Source organism: Cetorhinus maximus, chromosome 29, assembly GCF_964194155.1.
Source record: "Cetorhinus maximus chromosome 29, sCetMax3.hap1.1, whole genome shotgun sequence".
Lineage (NCBI taxonomy): Eukaryota > Metazoa > Chordata > Chondrichthyes > Lamniformes > Cetorhinidae > Cetorhinus > Cetorhinus maximus.
In genome coordinates this window covers 25384621-25409864 of record NC_135907.1, presented here as the reverse complement: position 1 = coordinate 25409864, position 25244 = coordinate 25384621, and the positions used below count along the sequence as shown (strand labels likewise).

Below are 25244 nucleotides of genomic sequence, written 5' to 3'. Positions count from 1 at the left end.
TCTGGTTTCATTCTTTTTTGAGGCTTTGTGGCGGTTTGACATAACTGAGTGGCCTGCTTGGCCATGTCAGAGTCACCCACATTGCTGTGGGTCTGGAGTCACATGTAGGTCTGACTAGGAAAGGAAGTGGGATTTCTTTCCCTAAATGGCATTAGTGAACCAGATGGGTTTTTACAACAATCGACAATGGTTCCATGGTCATCATTAGACTTTTGCAGCTTTTATTTATTGAATTCAAATTCCACCATCTGTCGTGGCGGGACTCAAACCCGGGTTCCCAGCGACAATACCGCTACGCCATTGCCTCCCCTTTTTAAATTTAATACCAGCTCATGTGTTACAGCCTGGGCTCTGGAATCTGGCGCTGGCAATTTAGCTAATCTGGCCTGTCCCTTAAGGGCTCTACACCGATTCACCTTGTGCAGAGGCGATCTAAATCAGTCGGACCTCAGTTTTAGGCAAACTATTTTTAGGAAGAGTTTGCTACTCTCCTCTTCCCTCAGCAGCTTCACCAGGTTATTGCAAGTTCAGGAAGAACTGACTTGCCCTTCAGCCCTGCTCTGTCTTGGAGCCTTTTGACTCTCCCAAATGTAGGAAGGTGGCATTGACTATTGGTGAGGAATGTAAGCTTATTAATGTGTTGGGAGTACGTTTTGTGATTTTCCAGGATTTACCTTGAGTCTTGTTGTCAGGAACCAGACAATATCTAGATGGTTCTCTATGGGGGAAAAATTCTGGAAAATCTGAAACAAGTCTCCTGGAATGGGATGTGCTTGATTGTGTAGTTGGAGCGAGGCAGTGAAGGTCACATGGATATGAAAATATTTCTAATCGATTAAATGTTGTTTGAATGTTAATGTGTGGCCATTTCAGGTTAACTGACCAGTGGCAAATAAGTTTATGACATTTGTTTTGTCATTAACCTCAGCAGAATAATGAACTTTTTAAAATTTCAGATTTATCATTGATCGGACGAATCGAGGAGCCGAGGATTGCGAAAAGCCTTTAACCATCACAGAGCTCGGGGGTAAAGAGGATGAACTATGTAACCCCGATGTAAAGCGTCTTGGCGTTTGCCTGCGACAGATTGGGGATGAGCTTGACAACAACACGGAGTTACAGAGGTGAGGCTGCAGCCAATTGACATGTGCGCTGAGCCGGAACCTTGGCCTCCATTACTGCCTGACACTATATTTCGTTACTAGTCAGTTTTTTGGGTCTTGACTACACTATTGGGTGAATCAACTTTCAATAGTAGGTCACTAGAGGAGGTGGAAGTGGGGACTGAACTCATGCTGCCTATATTCCCAACCAGTAGATTGAGGAAACCTTAATCCCATCGCTTGAATTTGGACTTGAGCCAGTAAACCTAAACCTAACCATAACTCCTCTCAAAGCAATTAATCTGAATGAAACACGTAATGGCATTTACCAGTTACCTGATTTAAAGTCAGTTTTTCCACAGACTGCATGTTTTGTGCAGACTCAGTGTTGTGAGATTTTTATTTTTATTATTTCTATAAAATGCTGCGCTGAGTAATGTTGCAGTCCGCGATTTCAAGGCTCTGTAACAGTGCAGCACGTGATAGGTGAGAACCTTTCCAGTCCTGTGTCCTGGAGTTTCCTGCTTGCTAACCCTCCGTAACCGTGTGATCAGACCTTGCACCAGGGAGGAAATTCAACACCAACCCTCGGCCGAGAGAACAAATTCCTAAAAAAGGGGAGACCAGTAGGCAGAATGCTGTACAAAGCAGCAGATGTGATCTGATGGTATCTGAAATTCTTAGCTGGTTTCTGGCTTGCATCCTGTAACCTAGTCTGTTTTATGGTTATACTAGTCAGCCTGGTTAATTTGAGCTTCCTCCTGCACACAGGATGATCGAAAACATTGGCAACAAGTGCCCCAAGGAAACGTTTTTCAGAGTGGCCAAGGAACAGTTTGCTGATGGAGTCATCAACTGGGGGAGAGTGGTGACGCTCTTCTACTTTGCCTGCAAGCTTGTTGTGAAGGTACAGCTGCTTTCTGTAGGGGAGGGCAGGAGGGGTGTTGATGCAGCGGCAAACAAATTAATCTGAATCCTGGTAGCATCCCAGGGCCAGGGTTACTCAGATGCAATGTTGCAAGAGTGACGTCCAAAGTATTCACCAAATGAGACTGGCATTAATTCCCAGTTACCCAGAGAGGGACAGGTATAAACAAACACAAAACTGAGAGGTGGGCGTCGGACGTGGACAGATGGTGGGGGCAGGGGGAATGATCCCAAGTGTAAAGGGGCTGAGCTGTGAGGAAAGGTTAGAGAAGCACAAGCTCTACAATCTAAAAGGAAAGAAGATTAATGGAGCATCAAGCAATATCAAATCTTAAATTCGGTAGTCTACAAGATAAAGGCAAAATGCAACTTCAAAGTAAGCCAGACGAAATAGAAATTTAATAAGTGAAAAGTAAATTTAAGATGGGTACTCGAATTCCTTTATTTGAGTTGTTAGGGCGATAGAGTTGGAGCACAAGAGGGGAAGGGTCTTGATGGGAGATGGGTTTCAATGGATAAAGCTGCCTTTGCTTCTTCTGGACAGTCCCTACTTGTTTCATGTGTCTGTTTGTCCATCTATCTGTATGTGTCTCTGCTTGTTTGGCTCCATCTATCTGCGGATGTGTGTGTGTGTCAGCATGTCTCCCTCCCTCGCTCTCCTCCCTCCCTCGCTCTCCCTCCCTCGCTCTCCCTCGCTCTCCTCCCTCCCTCCCTCGCTCGCTCTCCTCCCTCCCTCGCTCTCCTCCCTCCCTCCCTCGCTCGCTCTCCTCCCTCCCTCGCTCTCCTCCCTCCCTCCCTTGCTCGCTCTCCTCCCTCCCTCGCTCGCTCTCCTCCCTCCCTCGCTCGCTCTCCCTCCCTCGCTCGCTCTCCTCCCTCCCTCGCTCGCTCTCCTCCCTCCCTCGCTCGCTCTCCTCCCTCCCTCGCTCGCTCTCCTCCCTCCCTCGCTCGCTCTCCTCCCTCCCTCGCTCTCCTCCCTCCCTCGCTCGCTCTCCTCCCTCCCTCGCTCGCTCTCCTCCCTCCCTCGCTCGCTCTCCTCCCTCCCTCGCTCGCTCTCCCTCGCTCGCTCTCCTCCCTCCCTCGCTCGCTCTCCTCCCTCCCTCGCTCGCTCTCCTCCCTCCCTCGCTCGCTCTCCTCCCTCCCTCCCTCGCTCTCCTCCCTCCCTCCCTCGCTCTCCTCCCTCCCTCCCTCGCTCTCCTCCCTCCCTCCCTCCCTCGCTCTCCTCCCTCCCTCCCTCCCTCGCTCTCCTCCCTCCCTCCCTCCCTCGCTCTCCTCCCTCCCTCCCTCCCTCGCTCTCCTCCCTCCCTCCCTCCCTCGCTCTCCTCCCTCCCTCCCTCCCTCGCTCTCCTCCCTCCCTCCCTCCCTCGCTCTCCTCCCTCCCTCCCTCGCTCTCCTCCCTCCCTCCCTCGCTCTCCTCCCTCCCTCCCTCGCCCTCCCTCCCTCGCTCTCCTCCCTCCCTCCCTCGCTCTCCTCCCTCCCTCGCTCTCCTCCCTCCCTCACTCTCCTCCCTCCCTCACTCTCCTCCCTCCCTCACTCTCCTCCCTCCCTCCCTCCCTCTCCTCCCTCCCTCCCTCCCTCTCCTCCCTCCCTCCCTCCCTCCCTCCCTCCCTCCCTCTCCTCCCTCCCTCCCTCGCTCTCCTCCCTCCCTCCCTCGCTCACTCTCCTCCCTCCCTCCCTCGCTCTCCTCCCTCCCTCGCTCGCTCTCCTCCCTCCCTCGCTCGCTCTCCTCCCTCCCTCCCTCGCTCTCCTCCCTCCCTCCCTCGCTCTCCTCCCTCCCTCCCTCGCTCTCCTCCCTCCCTCGCTCTCCTCCCTCCCTCGCTCTCCTCCCTCCCTCGCTCTCCTCCCTCCCTCGCTCTCCTCCCTCCCTCGCTCTCCTCCCTCCCTCCCTCGCTCTCCTCCCTCCCTCCCTCGCTCTCCTCCCTCCCTCCCTCGCTCTCCTCCCTCCCTCGCTCTCCTCCCTCCCTCGCTCTCCTCCCTCCCTCCCTCGCTCTCCTCCCTCCCTCGCTCTCCTCCCTCCCTCGCTCTCCTCCCTCCCTCGCTCTCCTCCCTCCCTCGCTCTCCTCCCTCCCTCGCTCTCCTCCCTCCCTCGCTCTCCTCCCTCCCTCGCTCTCCTCCCTCCCTCGCTCTCCTCCCTCCCTCGCTCTCCTCCCTCCCTCGCTCTCCTCCCTCCCTCGCTCTCTCGCTCTCCTCCCTCCCTCGCTCTCTCGCTCTCCTCCCTCCCTCGCTCTCTCGCTCTCCTCCCTCCCTCGCTCTCTCGCTCTCCTCCCTCCCTCGCTCTCTCGCTCTCCTCCCTCTCTCGCTCTGGCGCCACCCCTCGCTCGCTCTGGCGTCACCCCTCACTCTCCCTCTCGCTCTGGCGCCACCCCTCTCTCCCTCTGGCGCTGGCCCCACCCCACCTTCCTTTGTCTGTCTGGGCAGTGGGATTAACTCGTTTTTTGAGCTCTGCTGTTTATGACATCAAAAGCTTATCTAAGGATGAGTTAATCTCCAGCAATTGGTGCAATTTTCTGTGCCCTTTTGGTCTCTATTGTACAGTGCAGTTTGCAGTTATACCTTGCTCACCACACTGTGACATTCGGAGGGAAATAGTTTGGGTTGGATCGTTGTAAAGAATAGTTTCTTTACATCAGCTTGTCCACTGTGTCTGAGTTGAACCCAGCACTGATTTACTGCTGGGGCTCTGCTCTGGGTGAAACAGTGAACAGTGGAAACTATGACGTTGGAGAACTGCAGGGAACTTTTAATCTCGGTTTCACCACAGCTGACCGGTGTTTTCTTTTTTTGAACCTCACTCAGTTGGATCATTATCAGAATACAATCAGACTCTTGGAATTTAAACTGATACTCCAGTTAGTGGGTGTGCCAGATCCCTTTCACCAGCCAACTAGTTATTTAAGACCAGAGCAAGTCAGAGTTGCAGAATCTGAATGTACTCTGGGAAGTTTCATTACAGGACTTCCAGCTGCCCCACCCTCACATTTGTGCCATTGGTCACCTGATATGCAAATCCTCACTGCTCCGCCTTCTATGCCAATTGCAAAGCGAGAGACCCGATTGGACAATTCTTGGCTATCGGTCAAACAGTTCTCCAGTATTTCCAAATTAAATAAAATGTTCAAAGAAAATGCAAAAGCAGCTATTTCTTCTGGTCCACTGATCTTACTCCCGTGTTTCTAACAGATTCCAGGGCAATGCTGGAGGGTTGGTAATCCCAGGACAGGAAGCTCTGTCACTCAGCCTGTGATTTGCAGCTCAGCCACAAATAACCCTGCAGGTCTGTACACTGATGGATATGGTGGACATGACTCAGCAAATCTTTTATAGTAAAAGTCTCAAACCAAACATTCCAGTTTTCTAGCCTCTTGATTTCTGTTGAGCTTCACACTGAACTCCTGTACTGTCCACTTATCAGAGTGTCTGTTGCTTCACTCCAGGACCTGGGTCTGTTTGCAGCGAGATATTGCTGTAGAAGGACCATGTTGTAGCACCTTAAATATCCCTTCAAGTTGTGTATATAATGAATGATGTATAATTATTTATAGGCCATGTGCCAGAAGATTCCAGAACTAATCCAAACTATAATCAGTTGGACTATGGAATATATCCAGGAGAATATTTTGCGTTGGATTCGGGATCATGGGGGTTGGGTGAGTGTTCAGAACTTTCTGCCTGATTTAAATGATAATTAATGATCTATTATTGTGCTGTGGATGTTCTTTCCTGCAGTGTGGTTCGTGATAGACTGACGGACTAGCCCCATCACTGAACTGTGAAACCTCCAGCCTTATATCTGGATTATTCCCTGTGGAGTGTGTCTGGGTGCAGTAGCTAAGTATTGTTCAGCAGATTATTGTCGTTGGGGTTGGCAGCAATGGAAGCAGAACTCCCCGTGATTCTTTAAAATAGTGCAATTGGCTGTTTTATATCCATCCAAGAAGCCAAACAGCCTTGAATTAACATTTCATCTGAAAGATGGTCCGTCCTGCAGTGCAGCACTCCCTCAGTACTGACCCTCTGACAGTGCAGCACTCCCTCAGTACTGACCCTCCAACAGTGCAGCACTCCCTCAGTACTGACCCTCTGACAGTGCAGCACTCCCTCAGTACTGACCCTCCGACAGTGCAGCACTCCCTCAGTACTGACCCTCCGACAGTGCAGCACTCCCTCAGTGCTGACCCTCCGACAGTGCAGCGCTCCCTCAGTCCCGCAGTGGAGTGTTGGTGTGGATTTTGTATCTGGAGTGAAACCTGAACCTCTGACCTTCTGACCCAAAGAAGGGAGTGCTCAAATTGAGTCATGCTGGGTATTGTACGAATCTGCTGAATAAACTCAGTGTTAATAATCTTTTTAAATTAACAAATCAAACATCATAAAAGCAAAATACTGCGGATGCTGGGAATGTTAGGGGTTTTATTTCTACCTCTCTTCTGTTCTGAAGAAGAGTCATACAGACTCGAAACGTTAACTCTGTTTCTCTCTACACAGACGCTGCCAGACCAGCTGAGTTTTTCCAGCATTTTCTGTTTTTAAGTCAAACAGAATTCTGGGCCACGTGGTAAAATTGAAAGTAAATTGAAGGAAGACTGGATGCACAAGTGGTTCTTCATCGATATCAATTTTAAGATAAGCTGATAATCACACGCTGACACTGTGAGCTAGCTGCATTATTGCCCAGTTTGTGAAATCTGTTTAGATTGATTGTAGCTCTTGAATCATTGGGGTGTGGAAACTGGCAAACTCCTCGTTTTTGTCTAACCCATTTTTGGTGACATTGTTTCATAGGAAGCCCTCCTGGGCACACCAACCTGGCAAACCATCGCCATCTTCTCCCTGGGAGTCATCACCACGCTGGTGGTGGTGCGATGGAAATCTTCCTAGAGCAGAGCTCAGAGCCCAGGGGGAGCAGCAGAGGAGAACACATTGGTGTGAAGAGACCCTGCTGAGAGAGGCTCGAAACAGCCATGGACCATCTCCTCAACAAGGCCAGGGAGCAGATTCCAGCAACTTGAGTTCAGTTCTTCTCACTGATTTTGCAGAGATCTCCTCGGCTGAGCTGCTGGGGGAGTGGGTACCCTGTGATTGAGGGGTTCCATGTGGTTTCACTATGTGGAGGAGATGGGTTTTTTTTAGTGCCGAGCAATGTGTGTCTTTGGTTGTGAGTTCATCTGAAACTGCACATGCTTTCTGTGGGTGGAGAGGGTAGGCAGAGGGGCAGAATCAGTTTTAGCTGCCAGCTCTCCAACATCCTGTGGTAGTTTGTTTTTTTACAGACGGCCTTTTTATCTGTAGAGATGCACTGAATGTAGTAAGGTCACTTTATTATAAGGTAAAAACTGATAATGTTTGTGAAGTTGGCTTGGATACGGAGCAGTATATGAATGCTGACTGTATCTCTGGGCATTGATTAGCAATAAACTGTCCGTTATATGAGGCATATTGAGACTCAGCTGCTATTTAGAGGTCGCAGCTTCATATAAAGAGGACACATTCCTATTGATTGAGTTCCAACCCTGTGCCTGCTGCTTGCTTCAGGCAGTGTGAGGTTGCTGTGCGGTTGTATGTTGTACAATGTGAGGACACCATCTCAGAATGCAGGTAAGCGTAAAGGGATCTTGTGATGTATTCTACGTGGTCAAACATTCTCAACAACCAGGAGCACTTTGCCGTTTAGTTTTGGAACAGGATAGTAAGGGTAGTGATTGCCTTGTGCTGATCTGGAATGTGAGGACTGGTCATTCAGGCAGTAGCTGTGAGTGGACCATAAATTTAAAAAATCTTTGCCAATGGGAGAGGCAACCTGACTGTGACATTCCTAAAACTGGGAACAAATGAAAATGTTATGCTTTACTGCTGAAGTGTGCATTAACTTGAATAGTAAATAAGCAAGTCACATAATCATTACAGCATAGTTGCTCACTTTAGAGCAACCCAATCAGTCCTATCACCCCTACTTTACCCTCGTAGCCCTGCAAGTGCTCGTCCGATTTCTTTTTGAAATTGATCTCCTCCATCTGCTTCTCCCACCCTCCTAGGCAGTGAGTTCCAGGCCATTACTACTCACTGCATTAAAAAACATTGAGCCTCACATTTCCTCCCCCCCCATTATCTCTTACCCAAAATGTGAAATCTGTATCCTCTAATCCTCAAATGATCAGTAATGGGATCAGCTTTTCTTTGACTAGCTTTCTAAACCGGTCATAATGTTGTACCCCTCTATCAAATCTCCTCACAGCTTCCTTTGCCCCAAGAAGAACAGCCCCAGCTTCTTCAGCCTAACCTTGTAGCTAAAATCGCTCATCCCTGGAACCATTCTGATGAATCCACTCCGCACCCTCACATCCTTCCTAAAGTGTGTGGTCAGAACCATACAAAACTGTAGTTGTTCCCAAACCTGACAAAGCTTTATGAAGATTCAGCATAACTTAACCTGCTTTTGTACTCAGTACCTACGCTTATGAACTGTAAGATCCCATATGTTTTGCTAAGTACATTCTAAATATGTCTGCCACCTTCAGAGATCTATGCATGTGCACCCCTAGGTCCTTCTGTCCTTACACACACTTTAGAACTGTGCCATTGATCTATATTGCCTCTCTCTATCCCTTCTGCCAAAATGCATCACTTCAAACTTTTATGTTAAACTCCATCTGCCATTTGTCTGTCCAGCTGCCAAAGTGTGCAGTAGTAGTGTGCTGGCGTATTTTTGAACATTCTCTGTCCGTTACAGTCATAGTTTAAGACTACAATGAGATTGAATTAACCCAGTATTAGGACAGGATTTCCTCTTCTTCTTAAGCCCTTGTTGCTAAGACTTTAGAAAGTGAAGCAAAAATGTTGCCTGGTGGGGTAGTGGAACATGAGACACATCCCCATATTCTGCCCTGCTTCCCACCCTTCCCCCCCTTCCCCTGCTGCTTCCCTGCCTCTCCGCCTGCCCAGCTCAGTGCTCCCCTCTACACACCCTGAACCCTACTGGTTTCCCACCTCCTGTCTGCCCAACTCTGTGCTCCCTACTATACCCCCACACCCTGCTGGTTCCCTGTCTGCCCAGCTCTGTGCTCCCTACTATACCCCCACACCCTGCTGGTTCCCTGTCTGCCCAACTCTGTGCTCCCTACTATACCCCCACACCCTGCTGGTTCCCTGTCTGCCCAACTCTGTGCTCCCCACTATACCCCCACACCCTGCTGGTTCCCTGTCTGCCCAGCTCTGTGCTCCCCACTATACCCCCACACCCTGCTGGTTCCCTGTCTGCCCAGCTCTGTGCTCCCCACTATACCCCCACACCCTGCTGGTTCCCTGTCTGCCCAGCTCTGTGCTCCCCACTATAACCCCGCACCCTGCTGGTTCCCTGCCTCCCCCCACCAGCACCCCCGGCCACTGCCCAGCTCCATGCTCCCCACTCTACCCCCTGCCCTGTTGTGGAGGGGACAGTTCGGAGCCTATTCCAAGGTACATGACCTGGACCTGGAGTAGCAGCTCGTGCATTTTCCAACAGCTTTGCATCCATGTTAAGGAGGGTGATTACTGACAGTTCGGTGGAATTACAATGGTGGGAATTCAAACATATTTTCCTTCATGTGAGGGGAATGGGGAGGGTTGTAATGGTCACTGGGGGCATGGGGGGCTGTTCCAGCATAGATTTTTCAACTGAAATAAGAAATAGATGGTTTGTTTCATGTGTACCGTGAGATATCCAGATAATTTGCTGCCTGAAAGGTAAAGGGACCGGGTATCACAGCCTCCCGGGCCAGGCCAGACCCCAGTGTGCTGCCCCCTCCCAGGCCAGGCCAGACCCCAGTGTGCTGCCCCCTCCCAGCCCAGGCCAGACCCCAGTGTGCTGCCCCCTCCCAGCCCAGGCCAGGCCATACCCCAGTGTGCTGCCCCCTCCCAGGCCAGGCCATACCCCAGTGTGCTGCCCCCTCCCAGGCCAGGCCAAGCCATACCCCAGTGTGCTGCCCCCTCCCAGGCCGGGCCAGGCCATACCCCAGTGTGCTGCCCCCTCCCAGGCCAGGCCATACCCCAGTGTGCTGCCCCCTCCCAGGCCGGGCCAGGCCATACCCCAGTGTGCTGCCCCCTCCCAGGCCGGGCCAGGCCATACCCCAGTGTGCTGCCCCCTCCCAGGCCGGGCCAGGCCATACCCCAGTGTGCTGCCCCCTCCCAGGCCGGGCCAGGCCATACCCCAGTGTGCTGCCCCCTCCCAGGCCAGGCCATACCCCAGTGTGCTGCCCCATCCTGGGTCAGTTGGTCCTTGTTCTGGATTACCATTTCATGGTTGCTTGCCTCAGTCAGTGATTCTGTCACCTCATAAAACAGAAAGCTGTGGCTTGAACCCCCATTCCAACACTCCAGTAATACAGGTGTGCATCATTGTCAGAGGAGCCATCTGCCTTTTCCAGTGAATGTTGGCACCACCCAAAGAGCAAGACCTTTTCCCTCTGAACTGTCTTCTCAGCAATGTCTGTTTTTGCTGCTGTCTAAATGTGGATTTTGTGTGATCTTCTAAAGGTGGAATTTTGAATATTTCCACACAGGTCAAAATGATGTGCAGTGCCACAATCTGTGAAAACCAGCCTCTGAATCCACTGCACACTCTGGGACACAGCCGCCCACACCTTACTTCCCCATAACCTGCTACACACCAAATTGATCCCCGTCTGCTCAGGGCATGTCCTAGTGATCCTGGAACACATGGCTTGAGTTCCCTATGCACTTACTCAGAGTTTCTCTGTTTTAACAGTGTGCTGGGTTTGGGACTTGCAGGCACTGGACACTCTTCAGTCAGACATCTTCCTTGGATAGGCATGGATCACACCAAAGGTCAAGAGGACTCAGCAGTTCCTCCCTCTGCCAACTCATCATAAATGGAGAGGCCTAACAGAGTGCAGGATGAGATTCAATCATTGGGCTTTTCCACTTAGGTGGAACTGAGTTGGGCATTGTGTTTTCAGTGGAGAATCTTGCAGTGGTGGGGGAGGGATGCTAACAAACTGTAGTTCAAGGAATGTCTACCCTGATGATGACCATGTATAAGATGCCTTAATGGAAAAAAAATCATCACTCTGCCTAACAGTGGTGAATCTGCCATTTTAAATGTTTTTAATTATGGAACCAACACAAGGCCTTTATTCCCATTGGACACTGATGTAGCCACAGCACCTCTCTAGGAAACTGAATCATTTCCTTCGCCCTTTTGTGTACAACACATTGACTATAGTGTAATGAAACAACGGCAAGGAATTGTTTGAAATAGCCCTGTGCATGATTATTTAAACACTTGAGGGCCCAAAGCTGAACAGAGATCCCTTGCAGGTATATCCATACAATATTGGATATATCCATACATTGCTGGGTAGATCCAGGTACCCCTGTAAAATTAGTCCATCCCCACTAAACCACGTGGTGCGTAGCTCTTAAACCTGGGGAACCTCCAGATGGTGGAGAGAGGGGGTTAGAACCCTTGGATCAGGCTTGGGTAGCATGTGTGAAAGTCTCTATTTGTCGGTTTTAATGGTAGCTGGGTACCCATTCTGCATCAGTTTATTTCTGGTTTGTTGTTGCTCCAAAGCTGTGTTTCTGTCCAAGTTTTTCAATTGCCTTATTTTTTATATATAAAAATGTGAAATGACATTATTCCTGTTAGCATTTCAGGAGCATTGAATTCTGTTCCTATTGAATTCTATTCGCATATTTTTAACCATTGGAAATTCCTTGAGTTGATCTTGTGTGGATTCATTCTTGGTGCTGTCTCTGACATGTGAGGTAGGCTTGGCTGGCAGTGACTTGCACTGTGTTGTGTGTTGCTCTCTGCCTTGCACATGGTTTGGTCTCTGCATATTGTGCCTTGCTGTTGAATCTACCCCAGTCAGGACATAAGATCACTCCTATTAATCAGTGGTCCAATCTTGTGACTTTGTTTAAAAGGACGAGGGAACAAGGCTTTGGTACCCCACTTAGCCTTTGTAGGATGATTGTTGGATTATCTTTGATATGTCCTAATTCTGGGATTTTATAATCTTATTTTAAAATGTGTGCTTGTTTCTGTATGACTGAATACATGATAAAACCACTGACTGGCAGCTTTACAGGTTGCTATAAGAATGATTTAGGAATGAGAAAAAATATTGTACAGATGGAGGTGACCATCAGACTTATCAATTCCCAAAATAATCAAATTTTACCCCCTTTTTATAATACACAGTTCTCCCTGTATGCTTCTTGCCCTTTTCAAGCTATGCCCATTTTACTATGGTTTCAGACTGATACTGGATTCCTTTTGATATCACAGCTATGATAAATTTGCACAGATTGGGGTCAAATCCAGAATCCTCCTGTTTGGCAGGTGATACAGATGTCATTGTTTTTAAAATTTCTTGGATTCTAACACTCCTCTAGCATTTATAAAATATCTGCCAACTGGTGTTGAGGTGACTGTGACCCTGCAATGCGAACAGTAATGTGGGGTTGTTGCACAGTGCTGTGGTTTCACTGTACAGCATCCTGTGTATGCGGTATAATGTAACAACTTTTAATGTATCGTGCAGGAAAGTACGAGTGACATTACTTTTAGGATTCATCAACAAGGGAATATCCCAAAAACTCTTTCTCTTTTCTTCATGCTGTTAATATAAACCACAACTTGAATGTTATCAAAGGGCTGTTTTTCTACTGTGTAAATTTCTTATTTTTTCATTTTTTTTCCAGAATAAACAATGACTTGAAAAGAAGCAGTGTTGTATGTTGAGTTTTTGCTTCCCGCTTTCTGTATCCTGCGCTGCGAGGATCCATTCCTCCAACATCAGAACTGCCCCAGGCATTTCTATTTTGCTCATTGTGTTTGGAAGGGAGGGAATTCCACCAACAAGCCCCACACAGGGCAGTAAAGTATAACATGCTGGTAGCCTGAAAGAGCAACGGATACTGGGGAAGGGCAAGAGTTCTCAATAGAAAGGTGCTACGTGGGATAGATGGAGTTGAGGCTACTGGATGGAGCACGGATTAGACTTCAACCACCCACTACACTGTCCCCATCAAACACTCCCAGGGTACAGCACGGGGTTAGATACAGAGTAAAGCTCCCTCTACACTGTCCCCATCAAACACTCCCAGGGCAGGTACAGCACGGGGTTAGATACAGAGTAAAGCTCCCTCTACACCGTCCCCATCAAACACTCTCAGGACAGGTACAGCACGGGGTTAGTTACAGAGTAAAGCTCCCTCTACACTGTCCCCATCAAACACTCCCAGGATAGGTACAGCACAGGGTGAGATACAGAGTAAAGCTCCCTCTACACCGTTCCCATCAAACACTCCCAGGACAGGTACAGCATGGGGTTAGATACAGAGTAAAGCTCCCTCTACACCGTCCCCATCAAACACTCCCAGGACAGGTACAGCACGGGGTTAGATACAGAGTAAAGCTCCCTCTACACTGTCCGCATCAAACACTCCCAGGGCAGGTATAGCACGGTTAGATTAAGCTCCTGCTACACTGTCCCCATCAAACACTCCCAGGACAGGTACAGCACGGGGTTAGACAGTAAATCTTCCGCTGGATTATAGTGAGGATCTGATCACACGCAAGAGGAGATTTATAAGGATATTGTCAAGAAAGATGAATTTTCGCTCTGAGGAAAGATTGAATAAACTGGGTTGTTCGAAACAGAGGAGGCTGAAGGGAGATTTAATTGAAGTGTATAATATTAGGATGGGTTGAGATAGATTTCCCCTGGCAGAGAGGTCAGTTACTAGAGGCACAGATCTAAGGTCATTGGTAGAGATATGGACTGCAGGGGTTCAAGAAGGCAGCTCACCACCACCTTTTCAAGGGCAATTAGGGATGGGCAATAAATGCTGGCCCAGCCAGTGACACCCACATCCCGTGAGAGAATTAAAAAATTTGCTGTCGGCTGTCCTTCAATTTGAGCATGTTGTCTACTCAGTCATGGGTTTCTCTATTCTCAAGAATGACAAGCCTGACACACACTCCTGAATCGCCCACTTCCTGTGGCTGAGGAAATCCTCCCAGAGACACACTGAGGTTCCAAAGGAACCTCTGACATGGCCTTTATTGCCAAACAAATCCAAGAGAAATGTCTGTTAGAAATATTAGAGGGCTGTTTTACAGTATTTTTTTTCACCCAGAGGGTGATATGGATTTGGGACCTTCAGCCTGAAAGGGTGGTGGAAGCAGAAACCCCCATTTCATTTGAAATGCTTGGGATTGCATTTGAGATGGCATAATTACAGGGTTACAGGCCAAGAGCGGGAAAGTGCGATCGGTCTGGATGGCCCTTTTTCAGCTGGCATGGATACAATAGGACAAATGCCCCATTTCTAAGCCATAAATCTTTCTATGGATGGAGTAGCTGCTCAGACCCGCAGGTGGGAGGGATGGGAATTGGGCTGTCAGTCTCTGGAAGAGCAGGAGGCCAGAATGGCCCTCTCTTGCTCTAGATTTGGTATCTGGCCCGAACAGAGGGTTGTGCACGCTGACTTGCAAGACGTTGGGATGATGGAGGGGCTGGAAACTGGTCCAAAATGGGACGGTTTTTGACAGTTTTTTTGTTAATTCAGTCTTTGGATGTGAGCATCATTGGCAAGGCCAGCATTTATTGCCCATCTCCAATTGCCCTTGAGAAGGTGGTGGTGAGCTGCCTTCTTGAATCGCTGCAGTCCATGTGGTGTAGGTACACCCACCGTGCTGTTAGGGAGGGAGTTCCAGGAGTTTGACCCAGCGACAGCGAAGGAACAGCGATATATTTCCAAGTCAGGATCGTGAATGGCATGGAAGGGAATTTCCAGTGGTGGGTACCCATGTGTCTGCTGCCCTTCTGGGTGGAGAGGATGTGGGTTTGGAAGGTACTGTCAAAGGAGCCTTGGCGAGTTGCAGCAGTGCGTATTTTATATTGTTCACATTGCTGCCACTGAGGACAATAGTGGGGGGAGTGAATGTTTAAGGTGGTGGATGGAGTGCTGATCAAGCAGCTGCTTTGTCATGGATGGTGTTGAGCTTCTTGACTGTTGGAGCCACACTCATCCAGGCAAGTGGAGAGTATTTAATTACAGTCCTGGCTTTCACATTGTAGATGATAAATAGGCTTTGTGGAGTCAGCAGGTGAGCCACCCATCAGAGAACTCCCATCCTTGGACCTGCTCTTATAGCCACAGTATTTATATGGCTCGTCCAGTTCAGTTTCTGATCATTGATGTTGATGGTAGGGGATTCAGTGATGGTAATATTGAATGTCAAGGAAGGATAATTAGATTCTGTCTTGTTGGAGATGACCATGGCCTGGCACTTATGTGACACGAAGCTGCCCAAGCCTGAATGTTGTCCAGGTATTGCTGCACATGGACACAGACTGCTTCAGTAACTAAGAAGGTACAAAAGGTACCAAACATTGCAATCATCAGCAAACATCACCATTTTAGAATGGTCATGGAGGGAAGAGTAGAATAAGCTTTACTGCACTAACCCTGTGCTGTACCTGTCCTGGGAGTGTTTGATGCGGACAGTGTAGAGGGAGCTTTACTCTGTATCTAACCCCGTGCTGTACCTGTCCTGGGAGTGCTTGATGGGACAGTGTAGAGGGAGCTTTACTCTGTATCTAACCCTGTGCTGTACCTGCCCTGGGAGTGCTTGATGGGGTCAGTGTAGAGGGAGCTTTACTCTGTATCTAACCCCGTGCTGTACCTGTCCTGGGTGTGTTTGATGGGGACAGTGTAGAGGGAGCTTTACTCTGTATCTAACCCCGTGCTGTACCTGCCCTGGGAGTGCTTGATGGGACAGTGTAGAAGGAGCTTTACTCTGTAACTTTGTGCTGCACCTGTCCTGGGAGTGTTTGATGGGGACAGTGTAGAGGGAGCTTTACTCTGTATCTAACCCCGTGCTGTACCTGTCCTGGGAGTGTTTAATGTGGACAGTGTAGAGGGAGCTTTACTCTGTATCTAACCCCGTGCTGTACCTGTCCTGGGAGTGTTTGATGGGGACGGTGTAGAGGGAGCTTTACTCTGTATCTAACCCCGTGCTGTACCTGTCCTGGGAGTGTTTGATGGGGACGGTGTAGAGAGAGCTTTACTCTGTATCTAACCCCGTGCTGTACCTGTCCTGGGAGTGTTTGATGGGGACAGTGTAGAGGGAGCTTTACTCTGTATCTAACCCCGTGCTGTACCTGTCCTGGGAGTGTTTGATGGGGACAGTGTAGAGGGAGCTTTACTCTGTATCTAACCCCGTGCTGTATCTGTCCTGGGAGTGTTTAATGGGGACAGTGTAGAGGGAGCTTTACTCTGTATCTAACCCCGTGCTGTACCTGTCCTGGGAGTGTTTAATGTGGACAGTGTAGAGGGAGCTTTACTCTGTATCTAACCCCGTGCTGTACCTGTCCTGGGAGTGTTTGATGGGGACAGTGTAGAGGGAGCTTTACTCTGTATCTAACCCCGTGCTGTACCTGTCCTGGGAGTGTTTAATGTGGACAGTGTAGAGGGAGCTTTACTCTGTATCTAACCCCGTGCTGTACCTGTCGTGGGAGTGTTTGATGGGGACGGTGTAGAGGGAGCTTTACTCTGTATCTAACCCCGTGCTGTACCTGTCCTGGGAGTGTTTGATGGGGACAGTGTAGAGGGAGCTTTACTCTGTATCTAACCCCGTGCTGTACCTGTCCTGGGAGTGATTGATGGGGACGGTGTAGAGGGAGCTTTACTCTGTATCTAACCCCGTGCTGTACCTACCCTGCGGGTGTTTGACGGGGACAGTGTAGAGGGAGCTTTATTCTGTATCTAACCCCGTGCTGTACCTGCCCTGGGAGTGTTTGATGGGGACAGTGTAGAGGGAGCTTTACTCTGTATCTAACCCCGTGCTGTACCTGCCCTGGGAGTAGTGTTGCCAACTGCAATTGAACGTGTTCCTGGAGATTTCATCAGATGACCCCCACCCCCCCCACACTCCAAACCCCCCAAATAAACCCCCTCAGTTCTGTTGAAGGGTCGTGAGGACTCGAAACATCGACTCTTTTCCTCTCTGCAGATGCTGTCAGACCTGCTGAGTTTTTCCGGGTAATTCTGTTTTGGATTTCCAGCATCCGCAGTTTTTTGTTTTTACCCCAAATAAATTATTGAACCAACAGATCCATCCTGGTGAGGGTCTGGAGAGGGAGAAGCCTCATTACCCCCAGGATGTTAGCCTGTCAGACAAACAGCCCCCACTCCAGCAGCTTTATATCCGAGAGACAGAATCTCTCAAAGAAAATGCCAATAAAAACATCATTGTTTAACATCCCAATGTGTTGTCTCCCGGGGTCACAGGGCAATGTTCTGGAGAGTTGGCAACCGCTGTGACGGGAGCGGGTTTTACTCCGTGAACCGACTCCCCGCAGCCTCTGTGGGCGATGGAGACAGGAACTGGGTGAGTGACCGGGGCCCGGGGTTTATTGGGGCCGGGAGCCGGGGGCCGGGGGCCGGAGCCGGGGCCGGAGCCCGGGGTTTATTGGGGCCGGGAGCCGGAGTTGGGGCCGGGGCCCGGGGTTTATTGGGGCCGGGAGCCGGAGTTGGGGCCGGGGCCCGGGGTTTATTGGGGCCGGGAGCCGGAGTTGGGGCCGGGGCCCGGGGTTTATTGGGGCCGGGAGCCGGAGTTGGGGCCGGGGCCCGGGGTTTATTGGGGCCGGGAGCCGGGGGCCGGAGCCGGGGCCCGGAGTTTATTGGGGCCGGGAGCCGGGGGCCGGAGCCGGGGCCCGGGGTTTATTGGGGCCGGGAGCCGGGGGCCGGAGCCGGGGCCGGGGCCCGGGGTTTATTGGGGCCGGGCCGGGAGGCGAGTGACGGCGGCCGGGGCCTCACTCGAGTCGCGGCTTCTGTCGGCGGCTTTGGGCCTTTGACCGAATCGGGAATGTTTCCAACCTCCAAATACCCCCCCCCCCCCTAAATACCCCCCCCCTAAATACCCCCCCCAAATACCCCCCCTAAATACCCCCCTAAATACCCCCGCCCCAAATACCCCCCCAAATCCCCCCCGCCCCAAATACCCCCCCTAAATACCCCCCCAAATACCCCCCCCGCCCCAAATACCCCCCTAAATACCCCCCCGCCCCAAATACCCCCCCATCCCCCTAAATACCCCCCCATCCCCCTAAATACCCCCCATCCCCTAAATACCCCCCCCATCCCCTAAATATTCCCAATTACTCCAATAATATACAGAATTTCCCTTTGATGGAGTCTGTAGAAATTGGAGAGAATAATTGAGTCTGAGGCTGAGAGACAGATGGAAAATCTCAGTGTGAAAGACCAAATTTGTTGGACAGAAAAACTGGAAATAGACCAGCAGCCTAATTTCAGCAGCGAAAACAGCAAAGACATTCAAGATTATAGCTCATACGCTATCCTGGCCAGTCTTTTAGATGTGGTTTGGTTTATGGATTCCTGGTTGTTGTGTTTCTCTCTGGAGACTGAGAACCCCTTTCTTCTGTTGAAGGGTCGTGTGGACTCGAAACGTCGACTCTTTTCTTCACCACCGATGCTGCCAGACCTACTGAGTTTTTCCAGGTAATTCTGTTTTTGTTTCAGATTAAGTTCATGTTCTGTTCATGTTCAGTTGAGCACAGATATTGGACTGTTGTATACTGTATTGTTTGTGTGCTTTGTTTTGGCAGAGGTTTTTCCTCAGTAAATTTGAACCACATGAAGTTATAAGTGAACAAAGCACTGTAACCATGGTGAAAATATTGAAGGCCATGTGTGTAATTGTAGTTTTGTGGTGCACTTCCAGTACATTTACTTGTCAGCCTATCCAATCTGTTAACAAGGGGGCCCTTCATCATCTCAGGCTACAGAGCGTTAATCAAACTTTTGTTTTGCCTGTTACCTGGTATATGTATAATTTGAGATAAGTTAACACTATACTTAATTGTGGACAGCTTGTCCCATCAAACACTCCCAGGACAGGTACAGCACGGGGTTAGATACAGAGTAAATCTCCCTCTACACTCTCCCCATCAAACACTCCCAGGACAGGTACAGCACAGGGTTAGATACAGAGTAAATCTCCCTCTACACTGTCCCCATCAAACACTCCCAGGACAGGTACAGCACAGGGTTAGATACAGATTAAAGCTCCCATAAATACACTGTTGCAAACACTATTTGGTGCAGGTAGTTCAATCCTTTTGCTGCTTTATGAATATATGATTAGGAGTGTGGCATTCGGCCTCTCAAGCCTGCTCCGCCATTCAATAAGATCATGGCTGATCTGAATGTGGCCTCAACTCTACATCCACCTGCACCCGATAACCTTTGAGCCCCTTGTTGGTCAAAAATCTGTGTACCTCCACCTTAAAATTATTCATTGATCCTTCCTCTCCTGCCGTCTGGGGATGAGAGTTCCAAAGATTCACAACCCTCTGAGAGAAAGAAATTCTCCTTATCTCTATCTTAAACGGGAGACCCTTTAGTTTTAAGCTGTGTCCCCTAGTTCTAGTCTCTCCCTCAAGGGGAAACATTCTTTCAGCATCCATCCTGTCAAGTCCATTCAGAATCTTGTATGTTTCAATAAGATCACTTCTCTGATCTCCAATGGACACAGGCCCAGCCTGTCCAACCTCTCCTCAAAAGATAAACAAACCCACACAATCCCAGGAGTCAGTCAAGTGAACCTTCTCTGAACCATTTCTAACGCATTTAAATCCTTTCTTAAATAAGGAGACCAAAACTGTACACTGCACTCTAGCTGTGGTCTCACCAATGCCCTGTACAACAGTAACAAAATATCCCTACTATTATTCCTTTCCCTTTGGAATAAATGACAACATTCCATTTGCAATCCTAATCACTTCCTTTACCTGCATGCTAACTTTTCCTGATTCATGTATCAGACACCCAGATCCCTCTGTACCTCAAAGTTCTGCAATCTCTCTGCATTTAAATAATATACTGCTTTTCTATTCTTCCTGCTAAAGTGAACAAGCTTTCCCACATTATACTCCATCTACAAAATTTTTTGTCCACTCACTTAACCTATGTCCCTTTGCAGTCTCCTTATGTCCTCTTCACAATTTACTTTCCTACCTATCTTTGTGTCATCAGCAAATTTAGCAACCATACATTCGGTCCCTTCATCCAAGTCATGATATAAATTGTAAATAGTTGAGGCCCCAGCACTGATCCCTGTGGCACTCCACTCTTTACACTTTGCCAACCCAAAAAAGACCCATTTATGTGTTACTCTCTGTTTCCTGTTAGCTAACCAACTCTATCCATGCTAATATGTTGCCTTCTGGGACTTGTGAAACTGGGGAAATAAAATAAATCAGTATTAGTAAAGATGTAGTACTTGAAAAGTTAACTGGATTGAAGTTGATAAATCCCCTGGATCCCAGAGTGTTGAAGCAGGTGTCTAGAGAGATAGTGGATGCATTGGTGGTTATCTTCCAAAATTTGATAGATTCTGGAAAGGTTCCTGCGGACTGGAAAGTAGCAAATGTAACTCCATTATTTAAGAAGGGAGGAAGGGGGAGAATGGAGAACTATAGACCTGTTAGTTTGACATCAGTAATAGGGAAAATGTTAGAATCTATTATAAAGAATGTGATAACTGGACATTTATAAAATAATGGTAAAATTGGGCAAAGTCAGCATGGATTTATGAAAGGGAAATCATGTTTGACAAACCTGTTGGAGTTTTTTGAGGATATTACATGTAGCATTGATAAAGGAGAACCAGTGGATGTGGTGGATTTTCAGAAGGCTTTTGATAATGTCCCACACAGGAGGTTAGTAAGCAAAATTAGAGTGCATGGAATTGGGGGAAATATACTAGTATGGATTGAGAATTGGTTAACGGATAGAAAACAGAGAGTAGGAATAAACGGATCATTCTCATGATGGCAGGCTGTTACTAGTGGGGTACCGCAAGGATCAGTGCTAGCTGTCTGCAGCTGTTCACAATTTATATAAATGATTTGTATGTGGGGACCAATTGTAATATTTCCATATTTACTGATGACACTAAACTGAGTGGAAACATAAGTTGTGAGGAGGATTCAAGAAGACTTGGACAGGCTAAGTAAATGGGCTAGATCATGTCAGATGGAATATAATGTGAATAATTGTGAAGTTATTCACCTTGGTAGAAAAAACAGAAAGGTAGAATATTTCTTAAATGGTGAGAGGTTGGGAAGTGTTGGTGTCCAAAGGGAATTGGTGTCCTTGTTCATGAGTCACTAAAAGCTAGCATGCAGGTACAGCAAGCAATTAGGAAAGCAAATGGTACGTTGGCCTTCATTGCAAGAGGATTTGAGTACAAGAGTAAAGATGACCTGCTGCAATTGTATAGAGCCTTGTTGAGAGCACACCTGGAATATTGTGTATAGTTTTGGTCCCCTTATCTAAGGAAGGATGTACTTGCCATAGAAGGAGTGCAATGGAGGTTCACCAGATTAATCCCTGGGATGGCAGGATTGTTTTATGAGGGGAGATTGGGGGAGACTGGTTTGTATTCCCTAAAGTTTCAAAGAATGAGGGGTGACCTCGTTGAAACTTTCAAAATTCTTACAGGACATAACAGGGTGGATGTAGATAAGATGTTTCCCCTGGCTGGTGAGTCTAAAACTAGGGAACATAATCTCAGGATAATGGGTAGGCCATTTAAGACTGAGATGGAGAGGAATTTCTTCACTCAGAGGATGGTGAATCTTTAGCATTCTCTACCCCAGAGGATTGTGGAAGCTCAATCATTGACATGTTCAAGATATAAATCGATAGATTTTTGGACATCAAACTAATTGGACTAATGACATCAAGGGATATGGAGATAGCACTGGAAAGTGGTGTTGAGGTAGGTGATCAGCCATGACCTAATTATTCAATAGTAGGCTCGACTGGCTGAATGGCCTATTCCTGTTCCTTTGTTCCTATGTTCCTCTACAACACGAGTTCTTATTTTGCATAGTAACCTTTGATGTAACAGCTTGTCAGATGCCTTCTGGAAATCTAAGTACAGCACACCTACAGGTTCCCCTTCATCCACGTTGCTTGTTACTTCCTCCAAGAACTCCAATAAATTAGTCAAACACGATTTCCTTTCACAAAACTGTGTTGTCTCGGCCTGATTGCATTGACGTTTTCTAAGTGTCCCACTATAACCTCTTCAATAATAGATTCCAGCAATTTCCCTACAACAGATGTTAAGCTAGCTGGCCTGTTGTTTCCTGCTTTTTGTTTCCTTCCTTTCTTGAATAGAGGAGTCACATTTGCCATTTTCCAATCTGATGGGACCTTTCCAGAATCTAGGAAATTTTGGAAAATTAAAACCAATTCATCTACTTTCTCAGCAGCTACTTCTTTCAAGATCCTAGGAAGAAATCCAACAGGACCTGGGGACTTGTCAGATTTTAGTTTGAATAATGTTCTCATACCCTTTCCCTGGTGATTGTAATTGTTTTCAGTTTCTCCCTCCTTTTCACCTGCTTCACAATTATTTACGGGGTGTTATTTGTATCTACAGTGAAGAGAGAGAAAAATATCTGTTCAATTCATCTCCCATTTCCATACTTTCCATTATTAATTCCCCATCCTCACACAACTATATGCTTTTTCTTTAGATTTGATACTGTCTTTATCTTTTTTAGTTAACTACAGGTGGTGGGTCCTCCACTTGGAATTTTTCATTCTCATTGGAATGCATCTGTTCTGAGTAATCTGAAATATCCCTTTAAATGTCTGCCACTGCATCTCTATGGACCTATCCTTAACCTAATTTGTCAGTTCACTTTAGGCACTCATAATTGTCCTTTTTAAAGTTTAAAATACTAGTCTTAGAACCACTCTTCTCTCCCTCAAACTGAATGTCAAATTCAATCATATTATGATCACTGCTACCTAGGGGCATCTTCATTATGAGGTTATCAATTAGTCGTTCCACATTATCAGATTGAATATAGTCTGCTCTCTGGTTGGCTCTAGAACGTGCTGCTCTAAGAAACTTTCCTAAAACACCCTATGAATTCATCATCCAGGCCACCTTTGCCAACCTGATTTGTCCAATCTATATGTAGATTAAAATCACCCATGATTATTGCCATACCTTTCTCCCCATTATTTCTTCCTGTATACCCTGTCCTACAGTGTGGTTACTGTTAGGGGATCTATAAACCACTCTCACAAGTGACGTCTTACCTTTACTATTTCTCATCTCTACCAAAACTGATTCTACATCTTGATCTCCAGAACCAAGATCATCTTTCTCTATTCTACCAGTGTCATCCTTAATTAACAGAACTACCCCTTCACCTTTTCCTAGCTTCCTGTCCTTTCTAAATGTTATGTACCCTTGAATGTTTCAGTCCCAGTCTCTGTCATCCTGTAGCCATGCCTCTGTTATGGCTTTCAGATCATACATATTTATTTATAGTGTGTTGTCAGTTCATCTATTTTGTTATGAATGCCACGCGTATTCAGATACAGAGCCTTTAGGTCTGTCTTTTTACTGTTTTTGTAACCTTTAGCCTTATCTGTTGTGCACTGTTAGGTTTGCACACCCTGTCCCTTTCTGCCACGCTCTGATCATCATTTCCCTTATTCCTATTTTGCTATTTTGCCTTGTCTTCTCTATTTAATTTATCACATCTTCCCAAACTTGATTAACGATTCGCCAGAACACTCATCCCAGCATGGTTCAGGTGAAGACCATCCCAATGGTATAGCTCCCTCTTTCCCCAGTACAGGTACCAGTGCCCCATGAATTGAAACCCATTTCGCCCACACCAGTCTTTGAGCCACACATTTACTCTCTAATCTGATTTATCCAACACCAATCTGCTAATCCAGAGATTATTACCTTTGAGGTTGTTTTTTAATTTAGCCCCTTGCTGCTCATACTCCCTCAGTAGAACCTCTTTCCTAGTTCTACCTACATCGTTGGTACCTACATGGACTACAACCATTGATCCACCCCCTCCCACTGCAAGTTCCTCTCCAGCCCAATGCAGATGTCCTGAACCCTGGCACCAGGCAGGCAACACACCCACCTGGACTCCAGCTCTCAGCTGCAGAAAACTGTGTCTCTTCCACTCACTATGCTACCCAGCAATGTGGAAAATTGCCCAAGTATGTCCTGAACACAAAAAAGCAGGACAAATCCATGCCTGACAGTTACTGCCCCATCAGTCTCCTCTTGATCATCAGTAAAGTAAATCAAGGGGTCATCAACAGTGCTATCAAGTGGCACTTACTCAGCAATAACCTGCTCACTGATGCACAGTTTGGGTTCTGCCAGGGCCTCTCAGCTCCTGACCTCATTGCAGCCTTAATTCACTGTGAAGCTCAATGCAAACGGGAGGAACAGCACCTCATCTTCCAACTAGGCACTTTCCGGACTGAATATTGAGTTCAACAACTTTAGATCATGAACTCTCTCCTCCATCCCCACCCCCTTCTGCTCCCCTTTTTTCCAATAATTTATATAGATTTTTCTTTTCCCACCTATTTCCATTATTTTTAAATGTATTTCCACCCATTGCTTTATCTCTACCTTTTAGCCTATTTGGATCCCTTCCCCCCAACCCACCCCCACTAGGGCTATCTGTCCCTTACTTGTCCTGCTTTCTACCCTTAATGTCACCATTAGCACATTTCTTAGATAATATCACCACCGTCAACACCCCTTTGACCTTTTGTCTATGACATCTTTTGGCAATCTCCACCTATCACTGGCCCTCTATCCAGCTCTACCTGTCCTACCCCCCCACCCCCCTTAAACCAGCTTATATTTCACCTATTTTCTATTTTTCCTTAGTTCTGGTGAAGAATCATACGGACTCGAAACATTAACTGCATCCCTTTCTGCCGATGCTGTCAGGCCTGCTGAGTTTTTCCAGGTATTTTTGTTTTTGTTTCAGATTTCCAGCATCCGCAGTATTTTGCTTTTATCTTGGAAATATTACATTTGGTTCCCTCATCCAAATCATTGATATAGATTGTGAATAGCTGGGGCCCAAGCACTGATCCCTGCGGTACCCCACTAGTCACTGCCTGCCACTCCAAACAAGACCCATTTATTCCTACTCTCTGTTTTATGTCTGCTAACCAATTCTCAATCCATGCCAATATATTACCCCCAATCCCATGTGCTTTAACTTTACACACTAACCTCTTATGTGGGACTTTATCTATTCTGCTTGTAACATCTTCAAAAAACTCCAGTAGGTTTGTCAAACATGATTTTCTTTTCGT

The 25244-nt window shown here is 47.7% G+C and overlaps 2 protein-coding genes across 2 annotated transcripts in view; both read left to right on the top strand.

Moving 5' to 3' along the window:
- The first annotated feature begins 961 nt into the window (after positions 1-961).
- LOC144669467 (apoptosis regulator BAX-like) lies at positions 962-9067 on the top strand. Its single transcript, XM_078531922.1, has 4 exons — positions 962-1124; positions 1875-2010; positions 5570-5674; positions 6810-9067. The coding sequence occupies exons 2-4, from the start codon at positions 1876-1878 to the stop codon at positions 6903-6905; spliced, it is 336 nt and encodes a 111-aa protein (XP_078388048.1). The 5' UTR covers positions 962-1124; position 1875; the 3' UTR covers positions 6906-9067.
- An 8333-nt stretch (positions 9068-17400) lies between these two features.
- LOC144669465 (uncharacterized) overlaps positions 17401-25244 on the top strand; it is a 40879-nt gene continuing 33035 nt past the window's right edge. The window contains exons 1-2 of the mRNA XM_078531918.1: positions 17401-17430; positions 18493-18563. The gene's annotated coding sequence lies outside the window, so the exon portion shown is untranslated. The remainder of the gene's footprint in view (positions 17431-18492; positions 18564-25244) is intronic.

What these genes read in the sequence shown, in the direction of transcription:
- LOC144669467 (XM_078531922.1), top strand. Translation starts at nt 1,876, where the DNA reads ATGATCGAAAACATTGGCAACAAGTGCCCCAAGGAAACGTTTTTCAGA. An exon ending in CCTGCAAGCTTGTTGTGAAG is followed by an intron (nt 2,011 to 5,569) that starts GTACAGCTGCTT and finishes AATTATTTATAG; the next exon opens with GCCATGTGCCAGAAGATTCC. An exon ending in TTCGGGATCATGGGGGTTGG is followed by an intron (nt 5,675 to 6,809) that starts GTGAGTGTTCAG and finishes ATTGTTTCATAG; the next exon opens with GAAGCCCTCCTGGGCACACC.